This window comes from Pinus tabuliformis, chromosome Q, assembly GCF_031772625.1.
Source record: "Pinus tabuliformis cultivar Carrire ecotype Pingquan chromosome Q, CPIR1, whole genome shotgun sequence".
Taxonomy (NCBI): domain Eukaryota; kingdom Viridiplantae; phylum Streptophyta; class Pinopsida; order Pinales; family Pinaceae; genus Pinus; species Pinus tabuliformis.
The window spans coordinates 970,766,264-970,788,654 of NC_142296.1; the positions used below are offsets into that span (position 1 = coordinate 970,766,264).

At 39.2% G+C, this 22,391-nt stretch overlaps 1 protein-coding gene across 7 annotated transcripts in view; it reads right to left on the reverse strand.

Annotated features, from left to right (window-relative positions):
• LOC149222715 (protein MULTIPOLAR SPINDLE 1-like) overlaps window positions 1–19,007 on the reverse strand; it is a 368,061-nt gene extending 349,054 nt beyond the window's left edge. Inside the window, exon 1 of one of the 7 annotated variants that reach the window (XM_089385595.1) lies at window positions 18,776–19,007. In XM_089385595.1, the coding sequence (XP_089241721.1) occupies window positions 18,776–18,871 (96 nt within the window). In that variant the 5' untranslated portion in view covers window positions 18,872–19,007. The remainder of the gene's footprint in view (window positions 1–18,775) is intronic. The other 6 variants (XM_089385598.1, XM_089385593.1, XM_089385597.1 and 3 more) reach the window with 6 other exon arrangements.
• Between the last annotated feature and the right edge of the window lie 3,384 nt (window positions 19,008–22,391).

Sequence of the window (22,391 nt, forward strand, 5' to 3'; positions counted from 1 at the left end):
ATAATAGCACCCAGATATTGAGAGAGCATCATTGTAATAGCACCGAATTTAAGTCACTGTAGTCTGTAATAGCACTTGAGAGGATGTGGAGCTCCAAGTTAGTAACTTTCAATGTGATAGCACCCAATAGCAATGTAATTTTATCTCTGTAAAGACAACGAGCCTCTTATACAAAAGTAGCACCGAACTGAAGTCATCATACTATGATATCCGAACTTATCACCCGAATTATATGTCTCTGAAATATCGTCTAAACTTCTGTGTAATCTCCGAAAGTAGGCTTCTCTGAAATCCAAACTTGTGTTATATATGAAATGCAAAGATCCAGTGCTTGTATATATAGTGGTTCGGACATACAAATGAGCCGACATGACATTTCAAACAGTTTTGTCTTCGCGTAACATGACATGATATCTCCTTATGAAAGCCAACTTGTAGAGGATCCTTTCAACAGCAAGGAGACTTTGATGGATGGAGGAGTCTTCACAAATTTGCCTTTGACAAATAACCTAAAGCCTACAATGGAGGCTTGACTTAAGACAAATGACCCAAGCATGAAACCCATGCTTTAATAAGTCAAAGCAAATTAATAATAAAAAATTATTTTCACTTTCTTTTGACAAATATATAACATTTGACTCAAGTACAATAATGAAGACCGAACCTAGTTACATTTTCCAAAACTCCCTCTTAACTAGGGAGGTATTCATATTTACATATAATCACAGAGGTAAATGGAAGATCTCAACACATCATCTATGAAGAAGTTTAGGCACCGCAATGCCATGGACTAGATTCTTGACTAGGGAAATTTATCCATTGGTCTCTCAACAATTTAGGCACCACAATGCCACGGACTAGATTCCTGACCAAAGCAATCTATCCAGGTGGGAATAAGATGGACTCAAGCTTTCAGCCTCTGTAGGTACCATCAGGCTTACTTGCTAACCATCAACCCAAAAATCAAGGTGCGTGTCAAAGCTCAATGACCACCGCCACCCTTCCAACTTCGGGACCAGACATCAACACAAAGTACCAGCTAGATGTCCTCCCAGGCAATGCTTAACTCACAAATCCTCAACACCCCTTGATCCAACAAATCAAGGACAACAAATCTCTCCCAATCAAACTGATTGGTAACCAGAATGCTATCAAAATCCTTCGATAGATTTACCTGTACAAACGCAACCTCAATCAATAACATACTTTTACATGTACATAATGAAATACAAACCTCTGGGGTCTTCCAGACAACTTGATGTTGCTTCTCAACTTTTCATAGTAGGGCTATCAACCGAATCTTTTGACAGAAGATTCCTCAATCATACACTTTCCTTTCCTACTTCACATGCAGTAACATATCCTTCATTCTCCAATCAAAACTATGCTCTCCCTCTCAACCAAGGATATTTCCTTTATCCAGGCTCCCTCTTAACTCAGGAAGATTTCTTCTATTCAGGCTCCCACTTAACTCAGGGAGATTAGTTTTTTCTTTACGACATCGGAGAATCTTTAATGGCTTCCATCCATCTCATCCGAGTTATCATTACCATCACCATACACATCATGCTTATCACATCAACGAACATCTTCACCATCTAGAAGATTGTGTACCTACACAACTTAGATAGCAAGTACAACCAAATCTATAGAAACATGAAGTTAGCCATATCAAAATCTTTATAATAGCGGAAGCATTTACAAACATAATCAACAAGAGACTATACTTCAATACTTCAACTTCTTGCCCAAGTTTTGTTACAAAACCTAAATCACATCCTCAACTCATCAAGATATCAAGCTCATTATTTATAGGGTTTCAAGATTCTTTCAATGACAAGTTCCCTCACATAGAAAACCCTAGAAGCAAATCTAACAACTTTCAAAATTCATAGTTAGACTCTTCACTAAGATTTCATACATGAGCTTCAACAATCAAAACCAATCACAACTTAATCGACATCATGACTAGCATCTACTAGAGTTTGATGTAAACCCTAGATTTCCATTTACAAATTCTCAGCAATCACTATATAAATTTATAGATTCTAGATTGTCATACATACCAGAGAATTTAACTACTACTAGGGTTTAGCTGCAAAACCCTAGATTTACCAAACATCATCATCCTAGAACATCAAACCTTGACTAGGGCTTGTTTCCAAACCCTAGGACTCATGACCATTTACACTTAAGTCAACACATATATCTAGGAATTCATCAGTACATCATAATCACATCATATGTCAAGCAATGTTAGACATATACGTTCCTAGAACAAGCTAGGGTTTCAACCAATGGACACATGCCTAGGGTTTCATTCCTAGGACTCTAAATACATAACAAGGGTTTTGCTTATAAACCCAACCAAACCCTAAAGATATAGGGTTTCATAACATAGCAAATCAAACCCTACTATTCCAAAATTTCAAAGGTTCGAGATTTCAAGAAAAACATCATTCAACCCTAACAAGTTAAGATTTCATGATCATGCTGAGATCCAAAACATGACATCATCAATAAAAACTTCAAATAGCATTTCGCAATAACCCTAAGCAGGCTAGGGTTTCACACAATGTCAGCATACCCTTAGGTTAGGGTTTTCTAGAGAACCTATCTAGGATTCTACAGAATCAATTAAGAATATGAGGAGGGGTAGATTTATCAAGTGATAAATCACCCAAAACAAAAATCATTATGATTCAAGACTAGACATAACGATGTTAGTCATGTGATGCAAATTTTCAAAATAAGATAAATAGAATTTTATAGTCTAATACATACCTGGAGATGTTTCTTGAAAAACTTTGTAGGAAGTGTAAGCCATGATCTTCTATACCTATAATGCATACTTTCAAGCAGAACATGTGATAGCAAGGACATGATTTGACTTCTTAAGTTAGATCTATAATCATGGAGGACAAAATCTTATGATAAGTTGTTCATACTTTCAATCAATAGTGGGACCTTTTATTTGACATCCTAGATTATTTGTAAACTCTAGAAAACAAGTATTAAGGTTCTAATCTAGGTATTACTATCTTTATCCTAGTCTAGTTATAAGCAAGAATCATTTAATGTTAAATCTAAAAACTCATGAACATGCATACCTTGTAATTGCATACCTCTTAGTTTGAGAACTTGTTGTAGTAACAATATTTACTTGGTTCCTTGTACTCAAATGCTCAAAGAGTCCTTTCTTCAAGCTGGCTCTTTGGACTATCAATTTCATATTTTATAGGACAGACTTCGGATTCTAAAAGATTGTGGTGTTGTGGAAGGCCTCATCTTTGTGTTTTACACCGAAATATCATAGCACTGATGTGGCAGCGAGATTGTAGATACACCAAAACAATTTCATTGTGATTACGGAGACTTCATCACAGAAAGGTATATGCGAGTTTCTAATATTTCTTCTTTTTTACTTATATCACTGAAATTGCATCCAAATGAGGTCGTCGAGATGAGATCACTAAAATTGCATCGAAATGAGGTCACCGAGTCATTGAGATTTTATATGAGTTTACTTTTGTGATTTCTCTCTGGAGATCCAAACTTGTGATGTCTGTTGTTAACTCTCATCACTATAATTACATAGGGATAGAGATTGCACCGAAGTAGGGGTAGCACCAAGATAGACCCACTGTAACATTACTGAACTACATTAGCACCAAAAACGTCTTCATTGCAATAGCTCGAAAACTGTGATAGTTCTGAGGTTTATCATATCAACAATCAATATGAGCTTCCTTCATTGTTGAAATATAACCATTGTAGTGGCATCGAAATTGTAGTAGTATTGAACTGTGGGAGCACCAAATCTGTGAGGTTGGCATAGCATCGAGCTTTAGTTTATCATAACACTAAACCATAGTCAATCATAGCACTGAACTATAGTCTCTGAGATCTTGTCATTGTACGAGACCCTATCATAGTGGTAGCATCGAAACCATATAGTGAAGTAATATTTTATCAAACTATGCCTTCATCGAAATACTGATACAAACCCTTCACAAAATTCCTTTGACCTTCGTACTGAGAGAGCTTCAAAGATGTTAAAATTGCCTTTGACTTTGAACATACGTCTGATACCATGTTGGGAAATCTAAGGAGTTGGCAGTTAAAACGATTTCTCTTATTATGACATTAACTTGTGATGTTTTCATTACTAGTATTAGATTTATTAATTATCTTTTCTTATCATCAATATTAATGCCAAACAACAAAAGAAGAGAACACAAGATATAGGCATGCTGCAAGAGCAAAACCCCCCTCGAGGGTAAAACCCAGTCACAAATTCTTCCTTCAGTAGATTCAAAATGAGACGATGTTAAAATTGGCAACTAGGGCCAAACTCCACATGGGTCATCTTATTTATGACAGCTAATATTTTTCTTGGGTTCCTCTCTCCGAGAGGTGTAGGATTGATTTAAATATCAACCGATTCTAACATGTAAAAATGAAGATATGAATTTATTCGTATTATTGACAAATTGTCAAAGTCGGCCAGCAAGCAAAACAGGGATTTTAATCCCAGTTCATCCTCAATGTTGCATATAAAAGGAGGAGACCTCAAGTCATTATTTCATCATCTCATCTTCACTCATATCTCTCTCCTCACTTGATTGGGTAAGCATATTAGGGCAGCCATCTCTCACACATGTGAAGGAAGAAGGAGTTGACTGTGTTGACCAGCATTGACTGAGCTGCAGGAAGACTGTTTGGCTGCATTGACCACTTGCGTTGACCTGTTTTGACTGCAGATTGGGTGAGGCAGCTTCTCCTTAGCTGGCCGCAGATCTGGGCACTGAAACCAAGGTGATCTGACCTCTGGTTTGACCAGCATTGACAGCCCTAGTTTTTGGCTGCAGTTTGACTTCAGTTGACCAAACTTTGACTGAATTTTTTGGACTGTTTGGGTTTGCTGTTGAAGGCCGAACTTGACTGTGTTTGACCGAGTTGTTTAGAGGAAGAATTATGCCCTATTTGACCACCATTGACTTTTCTGATTAGGGATTTTCTGCTGCTGTCATAAATTATCAGATTTGTAAATTTGTCCTGTTGAAGGCCGAAATTGACTGTGTTTGACCGAATCATTTAGAGGAAGAATTATGCCCTATTTGACCACCGTTGACTTTTCTGATTAGGGATTTTCTGCTGCTATCATAAATTATCACATTTGTAAATTTGTCCTATCTCTCTCTGCTGAACTATTGAAGAATATAAGAAGAATTGATCAAGTGTTTCCCCACATTGGGGTTTGTCCCTACCTAGTGCCACATCTTGTGTCCTCTTCTCTTGGCTTATCTTCTACTATTTATGTTTATGTTCTATCTACATTTTACTATCATGTTGATGTGATTGCTAAACTGGATATTGATATTGGGCTAATAAAGAAATTGAAGTAAATTTCTCTTAAGCATAGAACATACCAAAAATTAACATGGTATCAGAGGTGAGGTGAAGACAAAGCCCAAGCAAGAGTGAAAGAGAAATCACCGAAGACAGTTGGACAAGGACAAAAGGCTCAATGGGTTCCTCATCCCACTTCCCGGCTGAAGACAAGCTCCGTGAAAAGTCTGACTATCATGGATGGAAGATGTCTCTTGATCTGACATTGGAAGAACAAGAAGTGTTGGATTATGTGAAGGGGAAAATCCCTGAGCCTTCTTCAAATGCACTGGCTGCTGCAAAGAACAAGTACAACAAGGCTGAAGTCAAAGCGAAGAAGATTATCAGAGATTCCATTGACAAGCGTCTGGTGGCCTACATCTCCGATCTGAACACCTCCAAGGAGATCTATGACAGGTTGGTCAGCATGTTCAAGGTTAGTGATGCAAATCAAATTTTATTTCTCAAAAATAAGTTGAAGGATATTAAGAAGGGAAAGGACGAGGATATCCAATCCTACTTCTTAAGGATCACTGAGATCAAGAATGATCTACTTTCGATTGGAGAGGTCATTCCTAACAGGGAACTTACTATCACTACCCTTGGAGGACTCCCACCCGAGTGGTATATATTTAGAACCACTATTCTCAATAATGATTGAATTTCAGGGTTTGAAGAATTGATGTCGAGATGCATTCAAGAAGAAACAAGAATGGTGGAGCAAGAAATGCCTTCTAATAGAGGCAACCCCACTGCTTCGTCCGCTCATGCCAAAAGGAGAAATAATGCAGGGTCTAAAGGTCATTTCAATGGAAAGCCTGGATCTAAGGGTGAAAGGAAAGGCAGGTGCTTTGTTTGCAATAAGTTTGGCCACTATGCAAGGGGGTGTCCAAATAGAAGGGACACATCACATTATGATGATCACAATCATTCCAGGGGCAACTTCAACAACAACAATCAAAGGAATCGCAGGTTCAATGGAAAAAGAAAAAGGAACGTGGGACATCAATGAAATGGTCAACCCTCCAAGAAAGCAATGAACTCTGGGTATGAAGAATCTAATGTTGTTAACAATAATAAAAAGGAATACTATCTTATATTGGCCCTATCCACTACTTCTCCTTCGGACTATTTGGGGAATTGGCTAATTGATAGTGATGCCTCAAGGCACTTCAGCGGATACAAGGAAGCTCTCTCTAATCTGATAGAGAAGGAGACAAACTGGAGATTATTCTTGGAGACGATGCCACCTATCCCGTGAAGGGAGTAGGGAATGTTACCCTTCAATTGAATCAAGGTAACACGATTCATTTACAAGAAGTTCTATATGTACTTGATCTCAAGAAGAACCTAGTGTCCATTTCGGCAATGGAAGACAAAGGATATAAGGTGGCATTCATCGATGGAAAGGTACATGTTTGGAAAAGAAATTTTAAAGATTCTTTTACTCTTGGGTTTTGGGTTGACACTTTGTATCAAGTTGGAGGAAGTCCATTGGGAGCCATGTCTTGCGACACATCTCTACAATCTGAACTATGGCACTGGAGGTTTGCCCATCTTCATTATAAGGCTCTACCCGATGTGAGACAGATGGTGACAGGTATGCCCGAGTTCAAAGTAGAGCATGAAGGTGTATGTCCGGGATGTGCCGAAGGAAAACTTACAAGGGGACCATTCCCCTCCAGTAATAGCAGGACTACAGATATATTGTAGTTGATCCACTCTGACATATCTGGTATGATGCCCGTAAACTCTTTGGGAGGATACTTATATTATCTCACCTTTAAGGATGACTATTCTCGCAAGACTGGATCTACTTCTTGAAAAAGAAGGATGAAGCATTCACCTAGTTCCGTCACTTCAAAGCCATGATCGAAAATCAATCCGAGAAGAGAATCAAGATATTGAGGAATGATAATGGGACTAAGTACGAATCAAATGAATTCCATGATTATTGCAGAGAAGTTGGCATTAAGAGGGAGACTACAACACCATACACTCCTGAGCAGAATGGTGTGGCTGAAAGGAAGAATCGTACTATTGTAGAAGTTGTTCGTGCCATGCTTCATGATCAAGGGCTTCCGAAGTTCCTATGGGCCGAAGCTGCAAATACCGCCGTGTATGTTCAAAACTGATGCCCTCATTAAGCATTGGACTCCAAGACTCCCGAAGAAAAGTTCACTGGTAAGAAACCCGATGTCTCTCATTTTAGAATTTTTGGAAGTCCCGTATATTTTCATGTGCCGAAAGAGAAAAGAAGCAAATTGGGTGCATCTAGAAAGAAAGGAATCTTTGTGGGCTATAGCGAAAATTCTAAGGGCTATAAAATTTATGTGGCTGGTCAAAGGGAAGTTGAGATAAGTCATGATGTCACCTTTGACAAAGATATGGCCCTCAGCAAGATCAACAACCTTCCTATCCCAAGGAAGGACAAAGAAGCTGACACCAGAAGACAGGGTGAAAAAGAGGATGAGACGATGCCTGATGTTGATGAACCTATGGATCCTATTGATCCTCCTCCCCAAGAGCCCTCCTCCTCCAAGAGGAGACCCTCATGGCTTAGGGAGACTCTCGAAGATGTCGAGAGACATATTGCACCAAGGGGGACTTTCCATGAGAGCAAGAAGCCGAATAGGTATCAAGGATACTTGACCGTCATGAACACTATCATTCAAAATGAGCCTTCATCATTTGAAGAAGCCGTGAAGCAACAAGTATGGAAGGATGCTATGAATGAAGAGTACGAGTTTATTATGAAGAATGATGTCTGGGATGTGGTTCCCAGACCCCAGGACAAATCGGTTGTCACCTCTAAGTGGATCTACAAAATCAAGAATGGAGTTGATGGAAGCGCAGAAAAGTTCAAGGCTCGCTTTGTTGCTCGAGGCTTCTCTCAAAAGGAAGGTGTAGATTACAATGAGATATTTGCACCTGTTGCTCGATACACCACCATCCACTCGATCATAGCCCTTGCCGCCTCACAAGGATGGAACCTACATCAGATGGATGTCAAGACCACTTTCTTGCATGGTTCGATCAAAGAGGAAGTCTATGTGGAACAACCCGAGGGGTTTGAGGTTCATGACCGGGAATCTCATGTATGCAGGTTGAAGAAGGCTCTTTATGGCTTGAAGCAAGCACCCCGAGCTAGGTATGAAAGGATTGATAACTATCGGATGAAGCTGAGATTCACTAGAAGTGAAGTCGATCTGAACCTTTACTTTAAGGTTGAAGATGATAAACCTCTCATACTGGTACTTTATGTGGACGACCTCTTTCTGACAGGTGCATACCCTCTCATTCAAAAATGTAAGAGGGAGTTGGCTTTTGAATTTGACATGAAGGACCTAGGACTAATGCACTACTTCCTACAGTTGGAGGTCTGGCAAAAGCTAGGAGAAATTTTCCTATCTCAAGGAAAATATGTTTTGAAGATATTGGAAAGATTTGGGATGGTGGACTGTAAGCATGTGACTACCCGATGGAACTTAACTTTAAGAAGTTATGTGGTAGTGTTGTTGGACCTGAATTGGGAAATGCTTTTGAGTATCGTCAACTCATAGGAGCGTTGATGTTCTTGGTGAACTCCTGTCCAGACATATGTTTTGCAGTTAATACGTTGAGCCAATATATGGTTGAGCCTCATCATATACATTGGGTCGGTGATAAGAATCTTCTGAGATATCTTCGGGGCACAATCACTCATGGACTAAGATACACTGCCAGAGATGTGAGGCTGCATGGTTATTCAGATGTTGATTGAGCCGGTAGTGTGGTGGATCGCAAGAGCACTTCTGGATGATGTTTTTCTTTGGGTTTTGCTTCAATATCCTAGATGAGCAGGAAGCAAAAATCGGTTGCCTTGAGCACCGCTGAGGCCGAATACATAGCTGCTAGTATGGCCTTCTATGAAGTTGTCTAGTTGAGGAAGCTCTTCAGTGAGTTGTTTGGACATGTGTTGGATACTATCGTGATCCTCTGCGATAACCGGAGTGGGATCTGATCATCAGCGAATCTCTTATTTCATGATCGCTCCAAGCACATAGATATCAGGTACCACTTTATCCGGGATATGGTCCAATAAGGAGCAATAAGGCTCCATCACATCGGGACTGATGAGCAAGTCATCGATATTCTGACAAAGCCCCTGGGAAAGGTCAAATTCTTGACTTTCCGAGAACGACTAGGAGTTGTGGAGAGACCCTCTTATGAGGGTCCCGTATGATATGGACATTGAGCTCTGGGAGCTTCGAGGGGCTTGGGGTACTTCTTGGAGCGATGAGCAACCATAGGGTGAGTGGTTCAACCTTCCCCTGGTGGTTTGTTGTGTACAGGGTGAGTGGTTCAGCCTTCCCCTAGTGGTTTGTTGTGTACAGGGTGAGTGGTTCAGCCTTCCCCTAGTGGTTTTTTGTGTACAGGGTGAGTGGTTCAGCCTTCCCCTGTGATACCCCGTGGCGATACATGTAGGCAAGATGCGTGATTCATTCTTCTCCTGCTAAGACATCCTACCCATGCAATCTGGGACTCATGGGAAGTACCTCTCATCTAGCCAATGAGTAGGGAAATGAGGATATGGACCATAGTACTACCGATGGACGCATCGTGTACTACCGTACTTCCTATGCTAGGCTGACCAATATTGATCTGGGATCAATTGGAACTGAATTCGGGTCAGTAAGAGTGGTATGACACACTCTCTTTTGGAACTGACTTCAGGTCAGTAAGAGTGGTATGAGACACTCTCTTTTATCTGGGACTAACTTCGGGTCAGTAGAGAATGGTATGATACATTCTCGATCACTTCTTCTTCTTCATAGTTCAGCAGAGTAGAGCAGTGCATTGATGGCAGAGATAATATCGACTGGCAGATGGATTAGCAAATGGAGTTCTCCCTAGTTGAGAGGGAGTGTTAAAATTGGCAACTAGGGCCAAACTCCACATGGGTCATCTTATTTATGACAGCTGATATTTTTCTTGGATTCCTCTCTCCGAGAGGTGTAGGATTGATCTAAAGATCATCTGATTCCGACATGTAAAAATGAAGATATGAATTTATTTGTATTATTGACAAATTGTCAAGGTCGGCCAACAAGCAAAACAAACATTTTAACCCCCAGTTCATCCTCAACGTTGCATATAAAAGGAGGAGACCTCAAGTCATTATTTCATCATCTCATCTTCACTCATCTCTCTCCCCTCACTTGATTGGGTACGCAGATTAGGGCAGCTATCTCTCACACGTGCGAAGGAAGGAGTTGACTACGTTGACCAGTGTTGACCGAGCTGCAGGAAGACTAATTGGTTGCATTGACCTGTTTTGACTGCGGATTGGGTGAGGCAGCTTCTCCTTAGTTGGCCGCAGATCTAGGCACTGAAACCGAGGTGATCTGACCTCTGGTTTGACCAGCGTTGACTGCCCTAGTTGCTGGCTGCAGTTTGACTTTAGTTGACCAGACTTTGACTGAATTTTTCGGACTGTTTTGGACTGTTTGGGTTTGTTGTTGAAGGCCAAAGTTGACTGGGTTTGACCAAGCTGTTTAGAGGAAGAATTCTGCCCTATTTGACCAATGTTGACTTTTCTGGTTAGGGCTTTTCTGCTGTTGTCATAAATTATCAGATTTGTAAATTTGTACTATCTCTCTCTGCTGAACTATTGAAGAATACAAGAGGAATTGATCAAGGGTTTCCCCAAATTAGGGTTTGTCCCTAGCTGGTGCCACATCTTGTGTCCTCTTGTCTTGGCTTGTCTTCTACTATTTATGTTTATGTTCTATCTGCATTTTACTATCATGTTGATGTGATTGCTAAATTGGATATTGATATTGGGCTAATAAAGAAATTGAAGTAAATTGCTCTTAAGCATAGAACATACCAAAAATTAACAGACGACCAAGACCCTTACGAACTGGACCAAGACATCTTCCATCCATCAACCTTGTCATGCATCAGTTCCATGGCTTCCTATAGCAGTCGGGCCTCTTCACACTTGTTTTTTGAAAATATTGCCTCTATAAACAATTCGAGCTCCTTTATCTACTGTGATAGCATTGTTATAATAGCACCAAGATACTGAGACAGCATCACTGTAATAACACCGAATTTAAGTCACTGCAATAGCACTTGAGAGGACGTGAGAGCTCTGAGTTAATGTCATTGTGATAGCACCCAATAGTAATGTGAGTTTATCTCTGTAAAGACAACGAGCCTCTTCTACAAAAGTAGCACTGAACTGAAGTCATCATACTGTGATATCACTCAAATTATATGTCTTTGAAATAATGTCTGAACTTTTGTGTAATCTCTGAAAGTAGGTTTCTTTGAAATCCAAACTTATGTTATATATGAAATGCAAAGATCCAGTGCTTGTATATATAGTGGTTCGACCATACAAATGAGCCAACATGACATTTCAAACAGTTGTGTCTTCATGTAAGCCGACATGATATATCCTTATGAAAGCCGACTTGTAGAGGATCCTTTCAACAGCAGGGAGACTTTGATGGATGGAGGAGTCTTCACAAATTTGACTATGACAAATAACCTAAAGCCTACAATGGAGGCTTGACTTAAGACAAATGACCCAAGCATGAAACCCATGCTTTACTAAGTCAAATCAAATTAATAATAAAAAATTATTTTCACTTTCTTTTGACAAATATATTACATTTGACTCAAGTACAAAATGAAGACCGAGCCTAGTTACATTTTCCAACAAGCTCCACCACCGAGAGCCAACCAGGGATGAGGAAGTTGGATGAGGGGACCCGGAGAGATCTGCGGAGGAGGAAGCTATGCTTCACTTCTCAGGAATCGTGGGCACTAGGGCATAGATGCACAGCGGGCAAGGCCCACTACATTGAGGTCTTCTCTGACAGTGACCAGGAGAACGATGTAGAGTTGGAAGCAAATAGAGAGGACAGCGTGGCACACGTGGAGAGGGGACCACCACTACCACCACCAAGGGGAGACCCTTTCACACTAGCAGGAGGGGTCCTTGTGTCTTTACGTGGGGTACCTAAGTTTTTGACGTTAAGTATCAGAGGCACAATACAAGGGAAGCGTGTCTCAGTTTTGGTGGACAATGGGGCCACCCACAACTTCATTGATGCACATATGGTGCAAAGGAGAGGGATCGCGATCAAGGAGTTTGAGGGGTTCTCAGTCCTTATGCCGGGGGGCAGAACCATGCAGTGTACACGCTATGTTCCCACTCTAACAGTGACTATGGGGAACTATTCAATCACGGATCATTTCTCCGTGGTGGATGTACTTGACACCAATGTGGTGATGGGTGTCCAGTGGCTCTATTCTCTTGGTTGGGTCACTATTGATTGGAGGAAGTTGGAGATGGAGTTTACAGGGCCAGATGGCAACTTGGTTGTCCTTAGGAGCATACACTCTTACCCACCACAGACTGTTTCAGTACACAGGATGGAGGCTGACCTGAGGCATAGTGACATTGAATGGCCTGTGGAGTTGAGGATTTCTGAGGCTGGGGGTCAGCCCAGGCCACCACACCCTGACGTACAAGCCATTTTAGATAGGTACCTGGTGGTGTTTGGAGACATACCACTAGGGCAGCCACCTGACCGGGGGTTTGAGCACATGATTGAGTTAGAGCCATGGGTACAGGTCATGACTATCACCTCGTACAGACATCCCAAGGCTTATAGGGATGAGATTTTGAGGGCCATCCATGAGCTGTTGGCACTTGGGTATATTAGACTTAGATCCAACCCTTTTGCTTCATCAATCGCCCTAGTGAAGAAGACGGATGGGACATTACACATGTGCATAGATTATTGGGCCCTCAACAAGAAGACCATGAAGAACCGCTACCCCATCCCACACATAAATGAGCTGATGGACGAGCTGAGAGGGGCTAATTTCTTCTCCAAGATCGACTTGCGTTCGGGGTACCACCAGATCAGAGTGAGGGATCAGGACATCCCTAAGACAACTTTCAGGGGTCACTATGGGCACTTCGAGTTCTTGGTTATGCCCTTGGAGCTAACCAACGCACCTGCCACTTTCCAGTCTTGTATGAACCACGTGTTCCGTGAAAAGTTGCGGAAAGTTGTGTTGGTGTTCTTCAATGATATTTTGATCTATAGCCGGACCTCGGAAGAGAACTTGCAGCACTTGGAGACAGTGTTGCGAATTTTGGAGGAATAGCAGTTTTACACCAAGTTGTCCAAGTGTGAGTTTGGGTTGACAAAGATGCTCTATTTGGGGCATATCATTGGGGTGGATGGCGTGAGAGTACATGAGGAGAAGATCAGGGCCATCCGAAACTGGCGAGTGCCTCGAAATGTGACAAAGTTGAGGGGTTTCGTGGGTATATGTACCTACTACAGGAAGTTCGTGAAGGGCTTCGCTCAATTAGCAGCTCCCCTCACTGATTTGAGGAAGAAGGGGGCGTTTGAGTGGACAGATGGGGCACAGGAGGCTTTTGAGCGCCTCAAACAGGGTATGAGTAGTTGCCGGCGTTGGCACTTCCAGATTTCACGTAGCCTTTTGTACTTGAGTTTGATGCATCAAGGGAGGGCGGAGGACTAGTCTTGATGCACGGGAGGCACCCGATAGCTTTAGAGAGCCGGAAGCTACTACCCCACGAGAGGTTATACTCCATCTATAAAAAAGAGATACTAGCCATCATGCATGTGCTAGCCAAGTTCAGGAAATACTTGGTGGGAAATAGGTTTCGAGTGAAGAAAAACCAAAATAGCCTCAAATTCTTCTTGGAGCAGAAGCAGCTGTAGGAGAGGCAACAGAAGTGGGTGAGCAAACTTCAGGCATACGACTTTGACATTGAGTATGTCAAGGGTAAACACAATGTGGTAGCTAATGCGTTGTCCAGGAGGCCAGCCACCATTTCATTGATGAGAATTGCGCCAGATTGGAGGGCACAATTGCTAGTGGAGTATTCCAAGGATCGATTTGCATGTGAGGTCCTTGATGGTGCAGTGACGGATGACCAGTACAAGGTGATGAACGAGGTGATTTACTTTCGGGACCAGATTTATTTAGTGCCCAACTCCCAGTTGAGGGAGAAGATCATGCAGGCTGCCCATGACTCACCGTTAGCAGGGCATCAAGGGTTTACCAAGACATACAGGGCTATCAAAGAGTGCTTTGCATGGAGGGGCCTTAAGGATGATGTTATGAGGCATGTCTGGGAGTGCGATATGTGCCAAAGGAACAAGGGTGAGCAGACACACCCTATTGGGTTGCTACAACCTCTTCCTATCCCTGAGGGGAAATGGGAGAGCATATCGATGGATTTTATTACCAGGTTGCCTACAGTCCAGGGCAAGGACTGCATATACGTGGTGGTAGACAGATTGACGAAGTTTGCCCACTTCAGCCTAGTCTTCGGCCTCTTAGATGGTTGAACTATTTTTCAGGGAGGTATTTTGGCTTCATGGTCTTTCGAAGACCATTTTCAGTGATCAGACCACTGGTTCATGGGGGGATTTTGGCAACAGTTGTTTTGAGTGGTACGTACAGAGCTCAACCCAAGTACTAGTTACCATGCCCAGACTAATGGGAAAACACAAATTGTAAACAAATGGTTGGAGGGCTACCTACGCAACTATGTGACAGGCCATCAACGTGCATAGATACGGTGGTTGCATTTGGGCGAGTACTGCTACAACACAACATACCACATGTCCATAGGTATGTTCCCATTCAGAGCTTTGTATGGTTATGATGCATTATCTTTCACCGATGTGATGTTTGGAGATAGCAAGGCCCCTGGGGCCAAGGATTGGATTCAGGAGAGCCAAGATATCTTGCGGGCTCTCAAAACTAACCTAAAGTCTACACAGAACTAGCAAAAATTCTATGCAAACAGGGGTCGAGTAGAAAGGGTGTTTGAGGTTGGGGATTTGGTCTTCATGAGACTTCAGCCGTACAGATAGTCGACAGTCAAAAAGAAGGGGGTCAAGAAGCTCAAGCCTTGCTTTTATGGGCCATACAAAATCACTAGGAGAGTTGGGGAGGTGGCATATGAGTTGGAGCTACCCCGGGCAGTCGAGTCCATGACATTTTCCATGTGTCTTGCCTGAACAAGGCACTAGGTCAACAAGTGATAGCAGCTATAGAGTTACCACCCATGGATGATGAGGGGCACTTGGTTCTAGAGCCGGAGGCTATTCTGGACACCCGTGAGAGGCACTTGCGAAACAGGGTCATCAAAGAATTTTTTATCAGATGGAGTAATCTACCTGATGAGGATGCCACTTGGGAGGGAGAGCAAATACTTTAGCATCCTTCATTGTAGTTGCTTGAGGAAAAGCAACATTTTGGCGGGGAGGATTGTGATATTCCCACTTAGCAATATTGCTAAGGGGAAATATCAAATTTGCCAATTTTGTCTTATTTTGCATTTTCACTTAGGAAACGTGGGTTATGGGGCTCCACTTGAGTTTTGAAGGTAAGAAAAGGCCAAAACATTAGAGAAAAGGAAAAAAATCGAAGAGCTAGTGGAAGGTGGGGACCACTCATAGTGAAATATGGCCCCCCAAGGAAATACACTCCTTGGAGGGAAAACAATGGGGAGTTCGATGGTTGGTCCCACATGGGAAATCGGGAGGCACATTGACAAAAGAGGAGGAGGCACTCATTTCTGGCATTCTTGATCATTTGAGCATTCACTTTGACTAGCACACCTGATCTGGAGGCCAAGTCTACATGTGCTGTTGAGCACAAGAGATTTTCAGGCGAGAATCTCACCCCTTGCTTCAGTAGAATTCGAGTGTCAGCCCTAGGAGGGAATTGCATCATTTTCAAATCGATCCAGGAGCACTTCAGCGTGTTCTTGGAGCAGCTTTAGCAGAGACTACGTGGGCTTGCGCAGTCCCTTTTATTGCCACACATGGGACACAAGGAGGAGGAGGCATTTGGGGTTGAGATTGTAGGAGCAGCCCAAAAGGGAGTTTTGTTGAGTTTCTCAACCATTTTGGGAGCATTTGGCAGCCTTATTTACAGGTGGGTCGAAATATCCAATAGCTAGAGGAGCTAGGGGAAATTGGGCCGAAATTCCAAGGTCAACATTTGGCCAATTCCTTCGTTGGTTTTTGTGGGTTATTGGTGGAGAGCCCGGGGTTAATTTCCCAGAATTTTCTGAGCACCAGAGGAGGCCCTAACAGCCATTGTTTGTAGCCAGCAGTGCAGTTTTCACTGGGACAACGCAGAGCTTGTTGGGGACAGCCATTTTGCATATTATAGCAGATTATTTCATCACCTAGGCATTGTTAGCTTGCCTTGGGCAAGCTCAAGTGCATGTTTTCTGATCTCACCTTTGTACCCAGCATTTATATCAATAAAATGGCTCAGCTCAGCACAGTTTATGGAAATTTCTAGGTGTTTAATGTGTTGTGAATTTTTGTGTGTGTTTTTGCTATGTTTGTTTTGTTTATCATTGTAAATTTCCACTAGGAATATTACATTGATATTAAGCTAAGATCTGTTAGAATCACAAATTCAAGTCGTATAATAGTTTTCTCAGAATGCTGAATTTATTTATGTAATTAAAAACACATTTTAAAATATTAAAAATGGCAATCTCATAATAGTTTTCTCAGGATGCTGAATTTATTTATGTAATTAAAAACACATTTTAAAATATTAAAAATGGCAATCTCATAATAGTTTTCTCAGGATGCTGAATTTATTTATGTAATTAAAAACACATTTTAAAATATTAAAAATGGCAATCTCATCTACAAATGGAAATCTCGTCCACAATTGTATCACCAAATCGATAAAAAAGTCAATAAGATAAATTAAGTAAACAATGCCTTTTCTATTTAGTATTTCATCTTAAAAACTTTTCTTCTATTATTTGACCATATAGTACAGAAAGATTTGCATGGATATCAAACAGACTTTGTCCCATTGATCCTCCCCAAGATAAGTATTCTATTTTCCTTCATGCTTTTTAAACAAATAATTAGAATTAGAATAAGGTTCAAATATATATATATAGATATTCATGATTTTTAAACAAATAATTAGAATTAAAATAAGGTTAATATATATATATATATATATATATATATATATATATATATATATATATACTTTTTGTAGTTTGAAATATTCATAGATTCACCCAAAGAGATCACTTTCCATATACTCATTAAAACCTAATCCCAAAAAAAAAACTTGAAGACTAAATTCAAACCTATTAATTAATTATTTAATCCTTTCAATTTATTTTTATTCTAATAAAAAATATTTTTATATTTTATAGAAAGAGCCTACATGATTTTGGTTTTCTAAATTATTTTAACCTAAATAAAAAGCATAACAACAATTTCTCTCCCCTATCCTAAATAAAAGCAATTCACGTATACAATTTTTATCCTAAATAAAAAGCATAACAACAATTTCTCTCACCTATCCTAAATAAACGCAATTAACATATACAATCGTATATTAAATTTATAACAACAATTTCTCTCACCTATCCTAAATAAAAGCAATTAACATATACAATTTTTAACCTAAATCAAAAGCATAACAACAATTTCTCTCACCTATCCTAAATAAACGCAATTAACACATACAATAGTATATTAAATTTTTCTATTCCTTATGGCTTTTTATTCCTCATTTCCTTTTATGGTTTATGAATGCCTCATTATACTCATCTTCTTAAAATGGTTTAAAATTACAGAAATTTTGAAATTTAAATAAATTATAAATGCCAGTTTCTTAAAATGGTTTAAAAATACAGAAATTTTGAAATTTAAATAAATTATAAATGCCAGTCTCAAACTTTTCGGTTTGAACCTTGTCAATCGTAAGGCTAATACAACAAGCTCTATTATAATTATAATGAATTCCTGATATGTATTCCCTCGGGTTTCAGTTAGCAGCGAAGTGTTGTAAAGTCGTCAATTAAAAATAATTTGAATAGTTTTGCAACGATTTATTTCGTATTCTAACAATTTTGACAACATAATAAACATACATTTCTAAACACTTTAAAGAATTTAAATTTTGGAATAATTGGTCTGGTCATATTTTTCTAGATTTTATTTGCATCAGACATATTTTCCTCGAACAGCTAATGCCAAAAATTCACAAGTTTGCAGGTCACAGCCTATATTTGTATCAAAACTCCTGTATTTTAAAGCATTTTTCAATGAAACTGGAGCTTTGAAGCCCTTGCAAATAACAACGCTAAAATTCATCTGGAAAACAAGAAGACATCATCTCTCAAATTTAAAGAAACAATTTATAACAAATCACGAAATATTCATGCTGAAGCCAAAGCAAGTTTGATAAACAATTTATAATAAATCACAAAATATTATTGCCGAAGCCAAAGGAAAAAGAAATAATGAAGTAGAATTATATAATTGAGAACCTTTTTCTTCCAATGCTGAACGTCACGCGCAGATTGTGATCGATCGCGGAGAATCGACATGGCAACGGCCAGCTTCACTTGAGCGTCCATTTCCATTTTCTTGCTAAGACAAGTGTTGCACGTCTTCCCCTTAATTTAGCCAGCCAGCCAGCGTAAGCAATATATATAATACTCCACTTAACTTAACTCTGGTTAGAGGCTAACCAGAGTTCGCTCATGTTTTGTACAAGCAGCCAGAGGGAGGGAAATTCTCCTTAACTTAACTCTGGTTCAAGCGTAACCGAAGTTAGTTAATATTTCGTATGAGCAGCCTGGGGAAGGGAAATTGGTGTGGTGCAATTAAAACAAGGAAAGATCATGTTATTTAGTTGTATAATTTATTTATTTTCTTTTGGATTTGATCGAAAGTTAGAGAGTTAATAAAATAAGATTGTTAAATAATTTGATTATTATTTTGTATTAATTATGTTTCCTTATAAATTTGTAATTAAAATAAGATTGTTAAACAATTTCATTATTATTTCATGTTAGTTATGTTTTGAGTACCAAAAAATGGTTTAAAAATAAATTTGTAAAATAAATTTATTATTGTTTTGTGTTGGTTGTGTTTTGAGTATAAATTATTATTTATGTGTTAATATAAAATGTTAGGTAAATCTTTTTTTAATGATATATTAAATTTTTATTGGTTTATGTTTTGATTATAAATATTTATATAATTGTCAATCTAAAATATTAGTTAAATAATTTATTATTTTATGATATATTAAAATTTTATTTTGATATCAATTTATTTGTGGAGATAATTATTGGGGAGTGGTGTTTAAATAAAAAGATAATAAAACTCGAATTAAAAAACAATAAACAAATATATAATTAATAGGAAAAATATTCTATTGTTTTCATTTCCTTAAAATTCATAATATAGTGAGGGTTGTAGGAGTGAGGGGTTCTCTTTCGGAATGGTTTAATTTTAGTGGTATTAATTTCAATTAGATCCTTTATTATAATAGGAGATTCAAATAATGTAATTAGGCATCTTGTACTTGGCATTAATCCAAAAGGGAACTCTGGCATTTGTATAAAAGAATAAAAATCTCCTAGCTTCACTGGAATGGTTTAATTTTAGTGTTATTAATTTCAATTAGATCCCTTGTTATAATAAGATATTCAAATAATGTAATCCAAAAGGGAACTCTCACATCTATATAAAATAATACAAATCTCCTAGCTTCACTCTCAAATTTCCATTTTGACTATTGTACGCAACAATTGGAGAAACGACTAGACAGGACAAGCAATCATAACACTTCATTGCGTATGAGCTCAGGTGACATCGACCCCACAAGACTACAACCGGCCCACTTCAAGTCTGAAGGAACCCATACACTCACTACCCTACAAATCAGCAATGGACAACAACCCAATGATAAATCAAGCTAACATTCCCACATGCACTTTGCGTGGGTCAAACATGGAGATATGAGTTACTGCACGGATTCATTATGGGAAGAAGCAACGCATTAAAGGAAGCCCCTCATTCTTTTCCCTCGACAACAGAATCCAAGAGAGTAGGAAGCTAACAAAGTGTAATGTCCCTTTCATTGGGAACAAAAACTAACTTAGTAGCCTATCCATTCTGATAGGCTACAAATTAAAATTAATGATGCAATATATGGGAATTAATTAATTAAAAAATAATATTACAAGTCACTTTAATAAAAGAAGAAAAAGACCCATGGTATTCTAATAGCCCCATGATTATTAAAGGAGATGAGAGCTCACTCCTTAGGCATGCATTTGGATTATTGTTTTGTTGTTATTGAGTTGAGCTCTTGGAGCTTGTCTGAGTGAGGGCCCATATTATCTACATGATTAGTTTTTGGTGGTAAGTGATCCACCCTAGCATATCTAATCAAGAGGGGTTTCAGTATTGAGACATGTACCCTAGCCACTAGAAAAAGGAGGGATCCGATCAAATCCACTCATTGGGCTTAGTGTGAAGATCAAGAGGAGAGGTCAATCAAATCTCTCACAAGTGCATAACATTAGAGGAGATATTATCATTGACACAAATATCTTTTTTTTGTTTTAACATGTTCTCGTAATCATATTTGGCATGTATTTCTAGATCCATTTTTAATCAAATAAGGCTAAGTTTTGTTATTATTTCTCGTGTTAACCTTGAGTTGTAGTTTATGGATTTTTACATTGTAGAATTTTTTTTTTGTGTCAATAAATTAATGGTGCAAATTGTGCAATTTGATTTGGTTTTGGAAAAAGCAATTTATGATGTATTTTTCTGAAGCAAAATTCTGGAAATTTTAGTCAAATGGTTTTTTGGGATATTATAGTTGTATCAAAGTTGGTTTTCTTGTCGGCCTAAAGGGTTTAGCAGAGGAGGCTTATCATTTTTTCCATGTGAAAATGAAACCTTGATGTAGGCAGAAAGCTTACACACAAAACCCTTATGTGAAACCCTAGGGCAAACTAAAGAAATCTTGAGGGTTTAGATCACCCAAGAGGGTCGAATCTCTACATATAAAAGGGGTCAAACTTTGGCATATACAAAGGCCGAATTTACTGCAGATTTGAGGTTGCGTTTGAGTAAAAGTATAGAGGCCCAAATCGCAGTTAGAGAGGTTGAAGGTGAGTTCATTAAAGAGCATATTCATAACTGTGGGTCATCCATTCAAACACTAAGTTGATAACTCAAATATCTATATGTTGTAATTTATGAAGGTTCTAAGCATCAGAACGTGGGTCTATTAGCTTAGTAAGGAGGGCCAAAATCATTGTTGTAATTTGTGAGGGCTCATAACACCAAAACATAGGTTGATTTCTCAATCAGGAGCATTGAAATTCACTAAGAAATCAAGGCCAAGTTATTATAATTAAAGGGTTGAATTCAGGTATTAGAATCCACAAATGTCAAAATTGCATATGCAAGGGGTGTTAATTTTTCCTTGGCACTTCATAATTAGGTCTATGTCTAGAAAATAATAAAAAACACAATAAAATGCCACAACATGAGCACTTCGCACAACGGAAATGTAACAACAGTGAATCAATGAAGTACACAAGATTTTATACAACCCAAAACTTGCTTATATTACAACTTTAATACACAAAACATAGGGCTCCCATACTATGCATCATGGCCCTTACAATTATCCATTATACAAGGAAAACTAGGGCTTGATGTCAACAACACTTGACTATCAATCTACCTGAGAAAAAGAACAACTTGACTTACTCATTGAAGAAGCACTTACACCGGCCCTTTTAGTCCACTTGTCTTGAACACCTGGTAAGTCATTTTCCACCTATACTAGTAGAGAATATGTCACTCCAATGCCTCTTTCCTAGCTTCTCACAAGGTCCTCTATTGCTTCAGAATTTCTTGCACATACCAGCTCATCAAATTATGCCTTCTATCAATGGCATTGCTCCTCCAAGGTCATTGAACACAAGTCCAATCAAATTGCCTCCTAACAGTGCTCTTAATCCATCAAACTCATAGTTCATAATGTATCAAACAACCCTCACAACAATGACTCAGTTGCTCCAAAGTCATTGTACTTAGGGCAAAAAAGCTTGCCTTCACACAATCCCT